Here is a 13,817-nt window from a genome sequence, read left to right as displayed (position 1 = left end):
TTATGGACTTGGGTGGGTTTTGTATTCATATATTCAAAAAACATACCACTGCCAATACAGGTATATTCAAACAAAGAACAGCAACATAACAGTTTGAACATCTCAAAACTCCCAACTAGCAACTCTACACTCATTTTGAGGTCACATATGCCCCTCATGCATGTATGGTTAAAATGTCATTGGTCCTCAAAACAAATGAGAACCCCCGTTTTATATATGTATATAATAAAGGAACACAAATACACCTGTATAAAAGACACCAAGAAGATATGTTATGTCAAATGTATTTAGTCTTTTTTATTAAACTGTACATAATCTGTATACAATTCGTCCACTCAACAACTTATTTTGTCTACTGACTTTAGTTTATACATGTATAACATTCACTTTGTGTACTGACACAAGTCCATCACATACTGTAAAGATTCGCTTAATGGCGTACATATGGGCTCCTAGCTTTGCCATGTTTGCCTTTCACTTGCAAATAGAAAAATCCCAACAAGAATTACGGGTTTGCATCCTTATTAGCTGGTGGAATTTTTACAGGAGGGCACTTTTAGTTTATGCCTAAAATTCCAGTTATGTCAAAGGAGCCAATATGCACCATTAGGCGAATCTTTCCAGTTAAATGCGATTAATTTGCAGACAGAATACCAGTTTTAACTAATTTGTGCTCATCCTCTAATAAGGCCAAGAAAAAAGAATGTAAGTCTCAGACACCCGCACGCATTGCTATGTGAAATCCAATTTAGCGCTATATATGGCTACGCGTTGGCCGTAATTTGGTTTTTTTGCCCTATGTTCATTTTTTTCATGTGTATATACGACATACATGTACATGTAAATTACTATGTTTCTGTATTTGAATATCAAAAAGAACATATATAAATATTGTGCCTTGACTGTAAAAAAAATAAATAAAAATATCGCATAGCTCATATTCTAAAAAAATTAAAAAAACGCATAGCACTTAGCTTTTTTACCAAATGTGTCTGAGACATACTTTCTTTTTTATTTGGCCGAAGCACCCCTGAGGAATTTTGAAGTGACAACTATCTAAGTGACCCCTTTTTGGTATCTAAAGCTTCAAGCTTGGATTTTGATGATTTTGACTTCATGCATGTGTAAATCAAAATGCTAATTTTGACTTTAATTTCATCCTTTTAAAACACACCACTTGAAAAAGACTGACTTTTTGCCCCGGCACAAATTAATTAGGTCAAATACAATACATTTGAATGTAAGAAATATGATACCATACAGTATAATGATGGCACAGATGACAAAATATACATGTACAGACTAACCACCAACAGTTCTTGAAGATGCCATATTCCACAAAATGTGGCTGTAATAGTACCGCTGTATACAACCAATTCTCAACTCGTAGGATAGCGATTTGTTTTTCCTCAATAAAGAAGGAACAATGACATCCGAAACCCTGACCAGACACTGGCAGGGTGTCACTGGCTCTGACCTTGAATAGGCACAGCCAGTGCCAAGTAGTAAGACTAAAATCTATTTATAAAATTATTCAGCAGAATTCAAAGCAAAAATGAATAATACAAGAACAAATGTGACGTGTCATATCAAAAGGAGACACTTTTGGGCAGGTTATCAATTTTGAGGTTTTTACATATCTTAAATATATAGATATTTTGCTCCACAACGCCGTTTTCCCCAATGAAATCGGACATTCCTAAGCGAAGATATTGAGTTCGTAAGTTATGGTATTATAAAATTGGAAATTGAGATATCGGCTTTAAAAATATTATTGACAATGTTGAGAGTAGGAATTGCCTTGAAAAGTGTCTCAAACAATACAAGATGCCAGTTATATTCTGGTCTGAAACTATCAGACAATATTTTTAACATTAATAACATCACAAATTCGCAACAAACTCAAATTGTGGAAAAAATCACCCGGGCAGATTTTTAGCTATTTCTCCATTTACGGTCCTGCCCAAAAGTGTCTCCTTTTGACATGACACGTCACAAATACAAATTAAGACCAGAAAGCAAAAAAAATATACTCATCTACATGAATTTAACTGAGCGAATGCAACCCTGTCTATGCCTATTAAGAAACCATCATCAAAAGCGGGAATGTGCAAATCTTGTAATGAATGGACCAATGCTGTGGAATCCCTGTGTTATCCACATGGAAAAGGAGTCCAGAGGAGAAATGTGAAAGGATTTTGTGTTGACTGTACCTGGTCAGAATCATGACCAATGAAGTCAACCGATAGATAGACATTTTTACATTGAAAATGATGTTACAGCCCGTACAGCTTTTAAAAAAGATCTGAAAATATGTTAATGTATCTTGCCATGAGTGTCATCATCCTGCTCTGTATTCTTAAATTATTTTACAATTTCAACAGATGTTTTAGCATCTCAATCTATAATTCTTATGTATTTTCTAATGGGTTTTTTTATCAATCAATTTTTCAATGTATATAATATTTACCAAAAAAAAATTGACAACGTAAAGAAAGCAGCAAGTTTAAAAAGCCCCCACCTCAGCTCACTTTTTGAAACAGCGTTATCTGATGGATAAATATTTATATTATTTTAACATGTAAAACTATGTTTTATACATTTAAGCAGGGCCCTGCTGAAAATCAATATTTATTGAGCAGGTTACCCTGTTGAAATATTGAGAAATAAATAACATAAAATAATACAAGAAAGCTTCAGGCTAAGGCCAAAATCAGCAAACTTATGTGGACATTGAATTTGGCAAATAGCACAATTACTACCACTCCTCATACTGTGCTCTCTGATGGTCAACCACCTCTAATTACTACCACTCCTCAACCTCCGGCTCCAATACCACTACTCGTCCTGCAGCGGATGTGCAACAAAACAAGATTATTTATTTCATTTTGGATTACAGCGCCACTGGGTAATTGGTGATGGGCCACTGATGGCAACTGTCTTTTTCGTTCTATTAGATTCGCGTTGTATAGCGATGAAGGGTGGCATGATATTTTAAGATCTTCTGCCGTTGATTTCATGGAGGAGCATGCTGGGGAGTTTGCTATGCATTTTATGGACTTAGGGGGAAAACACAATAGAAGAATTACAGAGGCTGAGACAGGGTGGACAGTGGGCAGGGGAAGAGTCAATTATCGCCCTGTGCCACGTACTTAAAATTGCAATAATGGTAACTTTCAGCAATCAAGATGGAACACAAGCTTCCGCCGTCCAATATAGTTTTGGTATTGCTGAAGCAACTACATGTATACACATTGCATATAGAGGCAGGCACTAGTGAAGCTTTGAAATTTTCTTTTACAACATTACATTATTCTTGTGTGTGTTTGATCTACAAGCATAGAACAATTATGTATAAATGTTGACTTCAGAGGCAGGACTCTTATCTACCATTGGAAATCTTGCTATCAACACTACACCAATCCCTCCAATATCAAGGCAGCAAGCAACAAGACAAAAATTTGGATGCAAGTAGGCCAACCTCAGCCTGTCTTACTTTCTCTAAGTGGTCATTGGTAGGTAGAATGCACCCACTGACTCCATCTACATCAGTCATCCATCTGTCAGCAGAGATTTGAATACATATAGTGGCATAGTTGGGATTTTTGTCAGAGGGAAGGGTCCAACTTAGTCACCAAAACCTACAAGCATAAAAAATAAAAGCAAGTCACACCTAGTTTTTTAGACTCAAAAATCACAAGAAAACAGTTCTACATCTGCAAGGAGGGGTGGATCCAAATGCCAAATGTTCGTCAGGGCGGGCAGTCGCCCCCTGCCCCGGTTTCTACACCACCGATTATGGAAGCATTCAAAGTTGAAGGAGTGATATGGTTGACATGATCTTTCCTTATTTACAATGACAATTAGCTACAATTCACATTATTTTATATATAAATATATATTTGCACAAATGCATAATATAACTTTTCATTTGGTTACAAATGAACCTGACTTTAAATGCAATGAACATGCATTAGTTATTTATGGTGAACATATGCAACTTGTTCTTTTTTTAAATTTTATTTTTCATAATTATCAGGTAAGTAAAATTGTTTTGTGCGAGGTGATTCAGAGAGGATATAATGCCATATTGTGTTGCTTGCTGTTTTGCATTTACACATATTCCTTACCCATACAAATGATGTTAGGTGATGTAATTGACAAGTTTACCAATTCTTCAACTGAATGTTTGACAATCCTTTCACCACTCGGTGTATGTGTTTCTAAAACATCGCTGGTGCGTTTCCAAGTTTGGGTTTCAGAGCATGAAATAGCCTCCAACTGGGAAGTTACAATCCTCATTTACTGTTGCGTCAATTGATAATATTGACAAGAATTCTACATATGCAGCTGTTTCATCTCAACAGCAAACATTTTTAGTTGGTGCCAGTGATGGCAAAACATTTCTACTTTTGATTAAGTTGAAAAGAGAATATAGTGATGATCTGAGCTGGTTGCTGCCCTATTTATGAGAATGGCACCTATTAAAAACATCCAGGCACCACTATTCAAGTTCTATCTTAACAGCGGTTTACGTCAATTACTGAAATTGTACCACTGGCTCCATATCAGCAAAGATTTGAATACATTATATGACTGTTAGGCAGTGGCGTAATTGAGATTTTTGTCAGGGAGAAGGGGTCTAACTTAGTCCCCAAAACCTACAAGCATAAAAAAATAAAAGCAAGTCACACTTAGACTCAAAAATTCCATGAAAACAGCTCTACATCTACATCTGCAGGGGTGGGTCCAAATGCAAAATTTTCGTCAGGGCGGGCACCGGGCGGCCGTCCCCCTGCCCTGGTTCCTAAACCACTTGATTATGGAAGCACGCAAACTTGAAGGAATGATACAGTTGACATGATCCTTCCTTATTTACAATGACAATTGACATTATTTTGAACATTATTTTTTATATATATTTGCACAAATGCATAATATAACTTTTTATTTGGTAACATTAGTTATTTATATTGATTAGATGAATAATATATTAATAATTTATTTGTAACAAGGTTTGAAGTGGTACATGGTTGCCGAGGATGCTACATCTAAAGATCTTCTTTCTTTTTATGAGAAGGGAAATGATTGCTTCAATGCATATTATGTCAAGTGTATCGGTTTGAAAGTTTTAGGTGCCAAGCTGCCAAGTAGGAAAAGAATTGATCTGAAAACCCTTTCAGTAAAAAAGAAGACTGTTGTAAAACAACGCAAGGAAATTAGTGACCAGAGACAGCAGAATCTTGCCTGAGAAGATAGTTAGCTCTTCTGACAGTGACTCTCTCAGGAATTTCAGCAAATTTTGTATGCCATGTGCAATATGTGATGCTAATGGGCTTCCTTTAAAACCCAACATTATCCCAATGCATTTTATTCTACATTGAATGTTGACTCTCATCTTGCTTCTGGTTCCATGGAATTGGCATACATTATACGGAATGTTTACCATCCAGACAACACTCCTTGATGTACATAAGACATTTCATGATTATATTTTCCGTTTGTTCAGAAGATGGGTTTGCTTCCTTGTTTCAAGCTTCACAGGTTCATCTTGTTTTTGACCATCCCCATCTAGACAAGGCGTTTCTCAAAAAGATGTGGAAAGGACTCAAAGGGATATGAGGCAGAATTCTTCTCATGTAGATGAAGAGACTTGCACCTCAATATCCAATGACTAAAGATCCTGAAACCATCCCAGTGCAGTGGACAGCTTTCCTCGTAGACTGGAGATTGAAACGTGTATTTGTCAATCTTGTATGTTCTAAAAACTGATGTTTATGAAAAAAGATCTTAAACTATACACTGTAATAATTATGAGTGTGTCATGTTAGCTCATTCTAAAAAAAATGTTCACATTGTGTTCATTTTTTTTAACTATTATTTTTCAATCTTATCTATCTTGTATAATTTAAATTACTTGCTGTCTTAAGGGCTGGGGTATGAGCGTTTGGACAGTATTTATTTTGGGACATTAGAGCACATCAGACATATCGAATTGCATTCTGAATCGAAGAATGTCATTCTGATATCAAATAATTTTGATTTTTGAAATTACGCAATTTAATACACATTTTATGGCAAATCATTAAAATTGATATTTTGATATTTAACAGTACTTGAAGTAAACTTTATAAATCTGATGATTTATACTTAAAGTGTATGTAGGTGGGATGAAAAGCCGACGATCAATTGAAAATTTTGACCTTTCGAATTGAATATATGGATTTTTTTTCCCAAAACACCAAAAAAATTAGGTCTTTTGGGAAAAAATTCATATCTTCAATATGAAAGGTCAAAATTTTCAATTGACCGTCGGCTTTTCCTCCCTGCTACATACACTTTAAGAATATATCATTAGATTTATATAGTTTACCGAGACTGTTATATATCAAAATTTTGAAAAATATCAAATTTTTATAATTTGTCATAAAATTTGTATTATATTGTGATTTTCAAAAATGAAAATTATTTGATATCAGAAAGACATGCTCAGTATTCAGAATGCAATCGATAGGTCTAAGGTGCTCTCATGTCCCACAAAAAATACTGTCGAAACGCAATAAACGCTCATTTTAGATCCCTTAAGGATGGTCTGAACCATGACATATTTTAACAATGCCAAATTCCAGTTTTCTTAAATTCTATATTCATTCGTCTGTGTGCTTTGAGTTTTAACTGAAAAATGTTAGGTTTTAAATTTTTTTACCAAATTTCTATCATTTTTAAATATGGTATTTCACCCTCTTCCAAAATGTAATAACATAATGGACACATTTTGATAGAGATGTTATCCACAGAACCATACATGACTTTTATGATACTGGCGATTGGCATATAACTAAAAAACAGCAGTTCCGCAGATATACAATTGTGAATTATGTTCCAGTTTCAATTTGAGTAAAATTGTAAAAAATGTAGCTCTTCAGCTCCAATGTTACATTTTCAAGAGATACAAATTCAATGTTAGACCGTCCATATTTTGTGACACTTAAATGTTGCTCACATGGCAGTGTGTCAGTGATATCACAGTGATTTTCACATGCCTTTGGCCCTAAGGCCTGCCATATTTTGAAAACTGTGTACACCTGTTGTATAACTTGATATGGAATCTTTTACTAATATGTTAACTTTCGATTTATTCCGGGAAGTTTGCTGCGATCTGCGTAGCGCAAGGTATGGCAGAGATATATTCAATCAGCAGCTTTCTGGAATTCGCAATAACCAATGAAGAAGTGGCAATTACTGCAAATATGATTTTAGGGTGTCCGTGCTTTTGGCACAAATGCACAGAATTTTGTACAGCTAGACCAATATATCACAACTTAATATATTCAAAGAGGATTGTCTTAAATATGTATATATTACCTGATGTAGAGGATCCACAAGTCACCACAAATCCAAGGACATATACTTTGGTCTGTGTGGACACAGTCATGTTCGACTTGACAATTTCGATAGAAACATAAGTCGTAGAACCATTCAAGAATTTTATGACACTGATAAATGGCTTACAATGAAAAAACGGCAGTTCTGAAATTCTAAAGTTGTGAATTATGCTCCAATTGTGGCTCTTCAGCTCCAATGCTACATCTTCAAGAGATTAAATTACACAGATGAAGGAATGGTGTGTAATGTACCCGTTTACATGTAAACATTACAAGCAATTCTTATTCAGTGGGTGTGACTTAGTTTGTAAACACATAATCTGATTGGACAATCGCATGATATCGGGTGTCGTCTATCAGGCTGTAGACGACCCGTCGTCACTGCGAGTATTGATAACGCGGCAACTTCAAAAACATTGCCTACGGAACTACATTTTAAAAGCCTCTTGGATCAATGTTTATGTTTACATCAGTGTGCACAAGTAAAGCCTTAGAAAAAGTAAATAAAAGTAAATAAAGATCCTATAAAAAAAAGTGAAATCAGAATATGAATTTTAGTTATTGTTCAATATCCAGGTAGGTATTTATCATATTCTAGTCGAGTATAATGTTTTGTGTAAGTAAGCTTACACATCGTACAGGCTAAAATGTCGTTGTCGTCTGCTGCTGGTTACTTTAATATTTACATGAGATTTCGTTCTCATGGATATAAATTTCGACATGAGCGATTTTCCAATACTGGATATAAATCTGGACGATGTGGACATCAGTTTATTTGACTGGGGAGGTGGTGAGGATGCAGATTTGCTAATGGCCCTCGAGACGTGTCTAGATACGCATGAAACGCAAGCAGCTTCAGCAGCTGCAGATGCTGTTGAGCCGAATGTGCCAGCTCAAGCACTCACGGCACCGATCAGAGTTGAGGGCCCGACCCATTCCCCCGGCTCACAGAGGAGCAACTTCTAGCTATAGAGGATGCCAAGAATGAAAAGAGTATCAAAAAATCAACAAGTTGGGGAGTTAACAGACTGAAAGGTAACATTTTTAATCATTTCCATTTATAGTAATGTTGTAATTAAAAACAAGAATTACATTAACACGTGCAGGATATCTTGAGTGATTAGGTTCTACACACTCAGTAAACTAGTCCCAATTTAATAATAAGATAGCACAATTGTTTCAAACTTTACATAAAGCGGGTTCTATTTGAATAATTGCGTATACTTTATCTGATTTTGACACTGAATGCCTAACTTTATTGAATATGACTAACTTTATAACATTGAATGCCTTAATTTATAACATTGAATGTCTTTAAAAAAAAAAGGTGTACTTGACTTGAAGTTGTACACAAAACAACAATCAGTTTTTCAATTTTGTCTTTTAATCATCAATGTTCCTTGATGTTCATGATGGTCTATTAAAATTATTCTTATTTGCTGTAAAATGTTTAGGCCAAGGCTACTAGGTTCGACTACAACAATCATCAATGTTTCTTGGTCATGACTCATATTTGTCTATTAATATTATTTGAATAACTGTAAAATGCTTAGGCCTAGGACTATGTTCAACTACCACATTATGTGGTTATGTGGAGAATAGATACCGGTGTCCTATATACAGGGCAATTAAAGAATATGATGTTATTCCAGCCACAGTTGTCTTGCAATAATGGAAGGAGGTTACTCCATCATGAAAGCAGAAGAGAATGAGATAGCATGTGATTGAGTGAAGTGCAGAAGATATGAAAAAGACAACAGCCAGCTGGAATTGGAGAAGAGATACCGATGCCCTATATACAGGGCAACTAAAGAATATGATGTTATTCCAGCCACAGTTGTCTTACAATATAAACAGTATTTCATCACTTTCAATTTAGTCTTTCAATCATCAATGTTCCTTGGTCATGACTCATATTTGTCTATTATTAATATTATTCTAATTTACTGTAAAATGTTTAGTGTGCAATGGAATAAATTTTTTGAATCTTGTATATAATTTTAATTCCTTCAAATATCTTCAAATGCAATTAGTACAATGTTTTATATCTAGATTTTGTTCTATGCATATTTAGTACTTTGATTGTTTTTATGTTCTTTAAACAAAGCTAAGATCATCAATGCAATGAAAAAGATGCTGGTAAACCTTCAGCAGAATGAGAGACGTCATGTAAGTTGATAAAAGCTTTTTCTTTCTATCACCTGACTGAATGTGTTCCGAATCTCCAAACATTATATTGCAGGAATGTGGATGCGTAGAATCATGATGCACAATACACCCACAGCATACCACAGGAATCAAGCTAAGATCATCAATGCAATGAAAAAGATGCTGGTAAACCTTCAGCAGAATGAGAGACGGCATGTAAGTTGATAAAAGGTTGTTTTTTTCTATCACCTGACTGAATGTGTTCCGAATCTAAAGGAAAAGTGACATTTTTAATTTCTACTATGTTTATCATCCTCCCTATGTTCACAATTCTTCCGATTATAGACTAGATATTTTGATTCTTTATCACAAAATCAACATAATTTTGTACCTGTTCAATTTGTTTTTGTATGATTTCAAATTCTGTTCAAAATAATTGTCATCATCCATTTTGTTCAGACTGTCTAAATTTTTCAGTTCCATGAAAAAGACTTAATTCTGTTTCCTGTCCAATTCTCAACTCATTGATTTTTCCTCAATAAAGAAGGCACAATGATCAAGACTTCCGAAACCCTGACCAGACACTGGCAGGGTGTCACTGGCTCTACCAAAATAAAATTTTACATAAAATTATTCAGCAGAAGTAAAAAATGAATAATCCAAAATAAATATACAAATTAATGACTACAGATGACAAATTAGCCAATAAACCAGTCTGGATGTTTGCTTATCGCTTAAGAACTAAAAAGTGCCTTGAACAAGAAACAAGAAAATTGGAAAGACCAAAAAGCTAAATTTATACTCATCTACATGAATAAGTCATCCAAATTTGTTGTTCTATATAATTATATATAATTAGCCTTAGCAGCAGCTGCAAATGCAACCCTGTCTTGGAACAACCCAATGCTTACCAAACAAGAAACCAACACCAAAAGCGGGAATGTGCAGATCTTGTAGCGGATGTGCAACAAGATTATTTATTTCAGTTACGATTACAGCGCCACCGAATCATCAGTGATGGCAACTGTCTTTTTCGTTCTATTATTTTCACGCTGTATGCCGATGAAAGACTGCATGATATTTTAAGATCTTCTGCCAGTGACTTTATGGAGGAATATGCTGGGGAGTTTGCTATGCATTTTATGGACCAGAAGGAAAACACAATAGAAGAATTACAGTGGCTGAGACAGGATGGACAGTGGGAGGGGGAAGAGTCTATTATCACCCTGTGGCATGTACTTAATATTGCCATAATGGTCACTTTCAGCAACCAAGACGGAACACAAGCTTCCACCATCCAATATAGTTTCAGTGTTGCTGAAGCAACTATACACATTGCATATAGAGGTGGGTACTAGTGAAGAAATTGTCTTTTACGACAAGCATAGAAATTTTCTTTTATGTTTTCTACAAGCATAGAACGTTTATGAATCAATGTTGCCTTCAGAGGCAAGAATCTTATCTATCATAAGAAATTTTGCCATCAACACTACATAAATCAAGGCAGCAAGCAACAAGACAAAAATTTGGATGCAAGGAGGCTAACCTCAGCCTGTCTTACTTTCTGCAAGTGGTCATGGACAGGAATGCCATGCACCCACTGACTCCCATCTACAAGTAAGCATTGGTGCAGTTGAAGTTTTGTGTTGGGGGTGGAGTCAAGTCCATGTTGAAGGGTAGCGGCCCAGCTTAGTATATGCCAATTTACCAACCACAAAGACAGAAGACATGTTAGTAGTCCCTTCAGTCATCGCATGCATTCTATTGTATGCTCCTGTACAAAAAAGAATTCCACAGCTGACGAGATAGATTAATAAATGCTATAGTTACTTACAATGCACAAGAAGTACAACCTCTCTTCTAAATCAAATGGCTAATACTAGTACAGATGATGAGTCGTGTCTCTTTGACAAGTCTATTGCCACTAACCTAAGAGGCTTCAGCCCATACAAGAAAGCTTTAGCTAAAGCCAAAATAACCCAACTTATGCTGGACATTGAATTTGGTGAAGACCACAGGCATGTCATGCACCCACTGGCTCCATCTGTCAGCAGAGATTTTGATAAAATTATATGACTAGTAGGTAGTGGCATAGCTGGGATTTTTGTTAGGAGGAAGGGGTCCAACTTAGTCACCAAAACCTACAAGCATAAAAAAATAAAAGCAAGTCATATCTAGTTTTTTAGACTTAAAAATCACATGAAAACATATCTACATCTGCAGGGGTGGGTCCAAATGCCAAATTTTCGTCAGGGCGGGCGGTTGTCCCCTGCCCCGGTTCCTACACCATTGATTATGGAAGCATGCAAACTTGAAGGCGTGATATGGTTGACATGATCCTTCCTTATTTACTATGACAATTCACATTATTTTTAAGTTAATTTTAACATCATTTTTTATATATATTTGCACAGATGCATAATATAACTTTTCATTTGGTAATAAATGATCCCGGTTTTAAATGCAATGAACACGCATTAGTTAAAAATTATATTAGGTGAATTATATTAATAGTTTATTCGTACATGTGGTACATGGTCATAACAGCAGCTTACATCAATTACTGAAATTGTACCACTGCGGAGCAACAAATGCTGCTTTTGCCAAATCTACTTGCTTTGATAAAGCAGCACCTAATAATCAAGTTTTGGTTTGATTTCCTCTCCAGTGACGTGATTTTCTATGTTGGTTTATTCATTGCTGTGCGTAGTCTTACCTAGCTTATCTTCGCGAGTGTGTGCCTGTCGCAGTAAACAGATAGATGCAGTATGGGGTGTCAACGTATGGCAAGATACATCTAATAGCCCCTCATATATCTGCCATATGTGTGCCAGGTCCCTGAGACATCAACCCAGTATGTAGGAACTTTATAAAACAACAAAAGGGGGAATGCAAATTGGCCATGTCAAGAGAAAACAGTTAATAATCCAATGTCCAGTTCGCCTCTATTATTGCCATACTCATTAGAAGAGGACAACATTTTTACTAGGCATATTTCATTACAACCAGAACTATCAATCCAACCTTCAATGGATATTATTGGCCGAAGCAGTGAAGAGGCATCACTATTCACCTGTGTATTTTGTTTATGTATTGTGTCTCAACCAGTCGAATTGCCATGTCATCATAATTTTTGTTCGTCATGTCTAAGTCAATATTTTCAGTATCACAAATTAATCAATGTCCCTTATCCTACATGTTCTCAACCAATTCCCTTTAATTCTGTCAAACCAAGTCCAAACTACATATTGGTACCACTGCCTTATCTGACTGTTGCATGTTCATCAAGAGGATCGAGCTACATCTGAACTAATAAATTTACAAGATCATCATTGTGCTCCAAAGCTGTGTACCATTGTTTGTCCATGTCAACAATGCCATCAAGCAACACCTTCGCAAAGTAGACCTCTAAAAAGAAATAAGCTGCCTAGTAGGAAAAGAGTCAATCTGAAAACCTTTTCAGTAAAAAAAGAAGACTGATACAAACAACATAAGGAAATCAGTGACCAGAGACTCCAGATATCTTGCCTGGGACTACAGTTAGCTCTTCCTGACTAACCCAGGAATTTCAGCAATTGATTTGTATGCCACATGCAATATGTGATGCTAATGGGCTTCCTTTAAAACCCAGCAAGGCACCGATTTCCAAAGTGTATCAGGATAATTATCCCAATGCATTGTCTACATTAGATGTTGACTCTCACCATGCTTCTGGTTCCATGGAATTGGCATACATTACAGATGGAATGTTTACCATCCAGACCACCCCTTGATGTACATAAGACATTTTATGATTATATTTTCTGTTTGTTCAGAAGTTGGGTTTACTTCCTTGTTTTTGACCATCCCCATAGACATGGTGTTTCTCCAAAAGATGTGGAAAGGACTCAAGGGGATATGAGGTAGAATTCTTCTCATGTAGATGAAGAGACTCGCACCTCAATATCCAATGACTAAAGATCCTGAAACCATCCCATGCAGTGGAGAGCTTTCCTTGTAGACTGTAGATTGAAACATATGCTTGTCAATCTTGTATGTTCTAAAAATGTTTATGAAAAAAGATCTTAAACTATACACTGTAATAATTATGAGTGTGTCAATTTAGCTCATTCTACAAATTTTTTTCACATTGTGTTCATTTTTTTAACTATTATTTTTTAATCTTACATATCTTGTATAATTTAAATTACTTGCTGTCTTAAGGATGGTCTGAACCATGACATATTTTAACAATGCCAAATTCCAGTTTTCTGAAATTCTATATTCATTCGTCTGTGTGCTTTG

General features: G+C 35.6%; 1 protein-coding gene across 1 annotated transcript; it reads left to right on the top strand.

The window, feature by feature from the left end:
* The first annotated feature begins 9,735 nt into the window (after positions 1–9,735).
* On the top strand, positions 9,736–10,891 carry LOC140166962 (OTU domain-containing protein 1-like). The gene is made up of 2 exons (XM_072190446.1): positions 9,736–9,749; positions 10,393–10,891. Exons 1-2 carry the CDS (start codon positions 9,736–9,738, stop codon positions 10,889–10,891), a joined length of 513 nt encoding a protein of 170 aa, XP_072046547.1.
* The last annotated feature ends 2,926 nt before the right edge of the window (positions 10,892–13,817 follow it).

Source organism: Amphiura filiformis, chromosome 12 (genome assembly GCF_039555335.1).
Source record: "Amphiura filiformis chromosome 12, Afil_fr2py, whole genome shotgun sequence".
In the NCBI taxonomy this organism is placed as follows: Eukaryota; Metazoa; Echinodermata; class Ophiuroidea; order Amphilepidida; family Amphiuridae; genus Amphiura; species Amphiura filiformis.
Note: the sequence above shows the minus strand (reverse complement) of the source record. Positions and strands in the feature narration are given on the sequence as shown.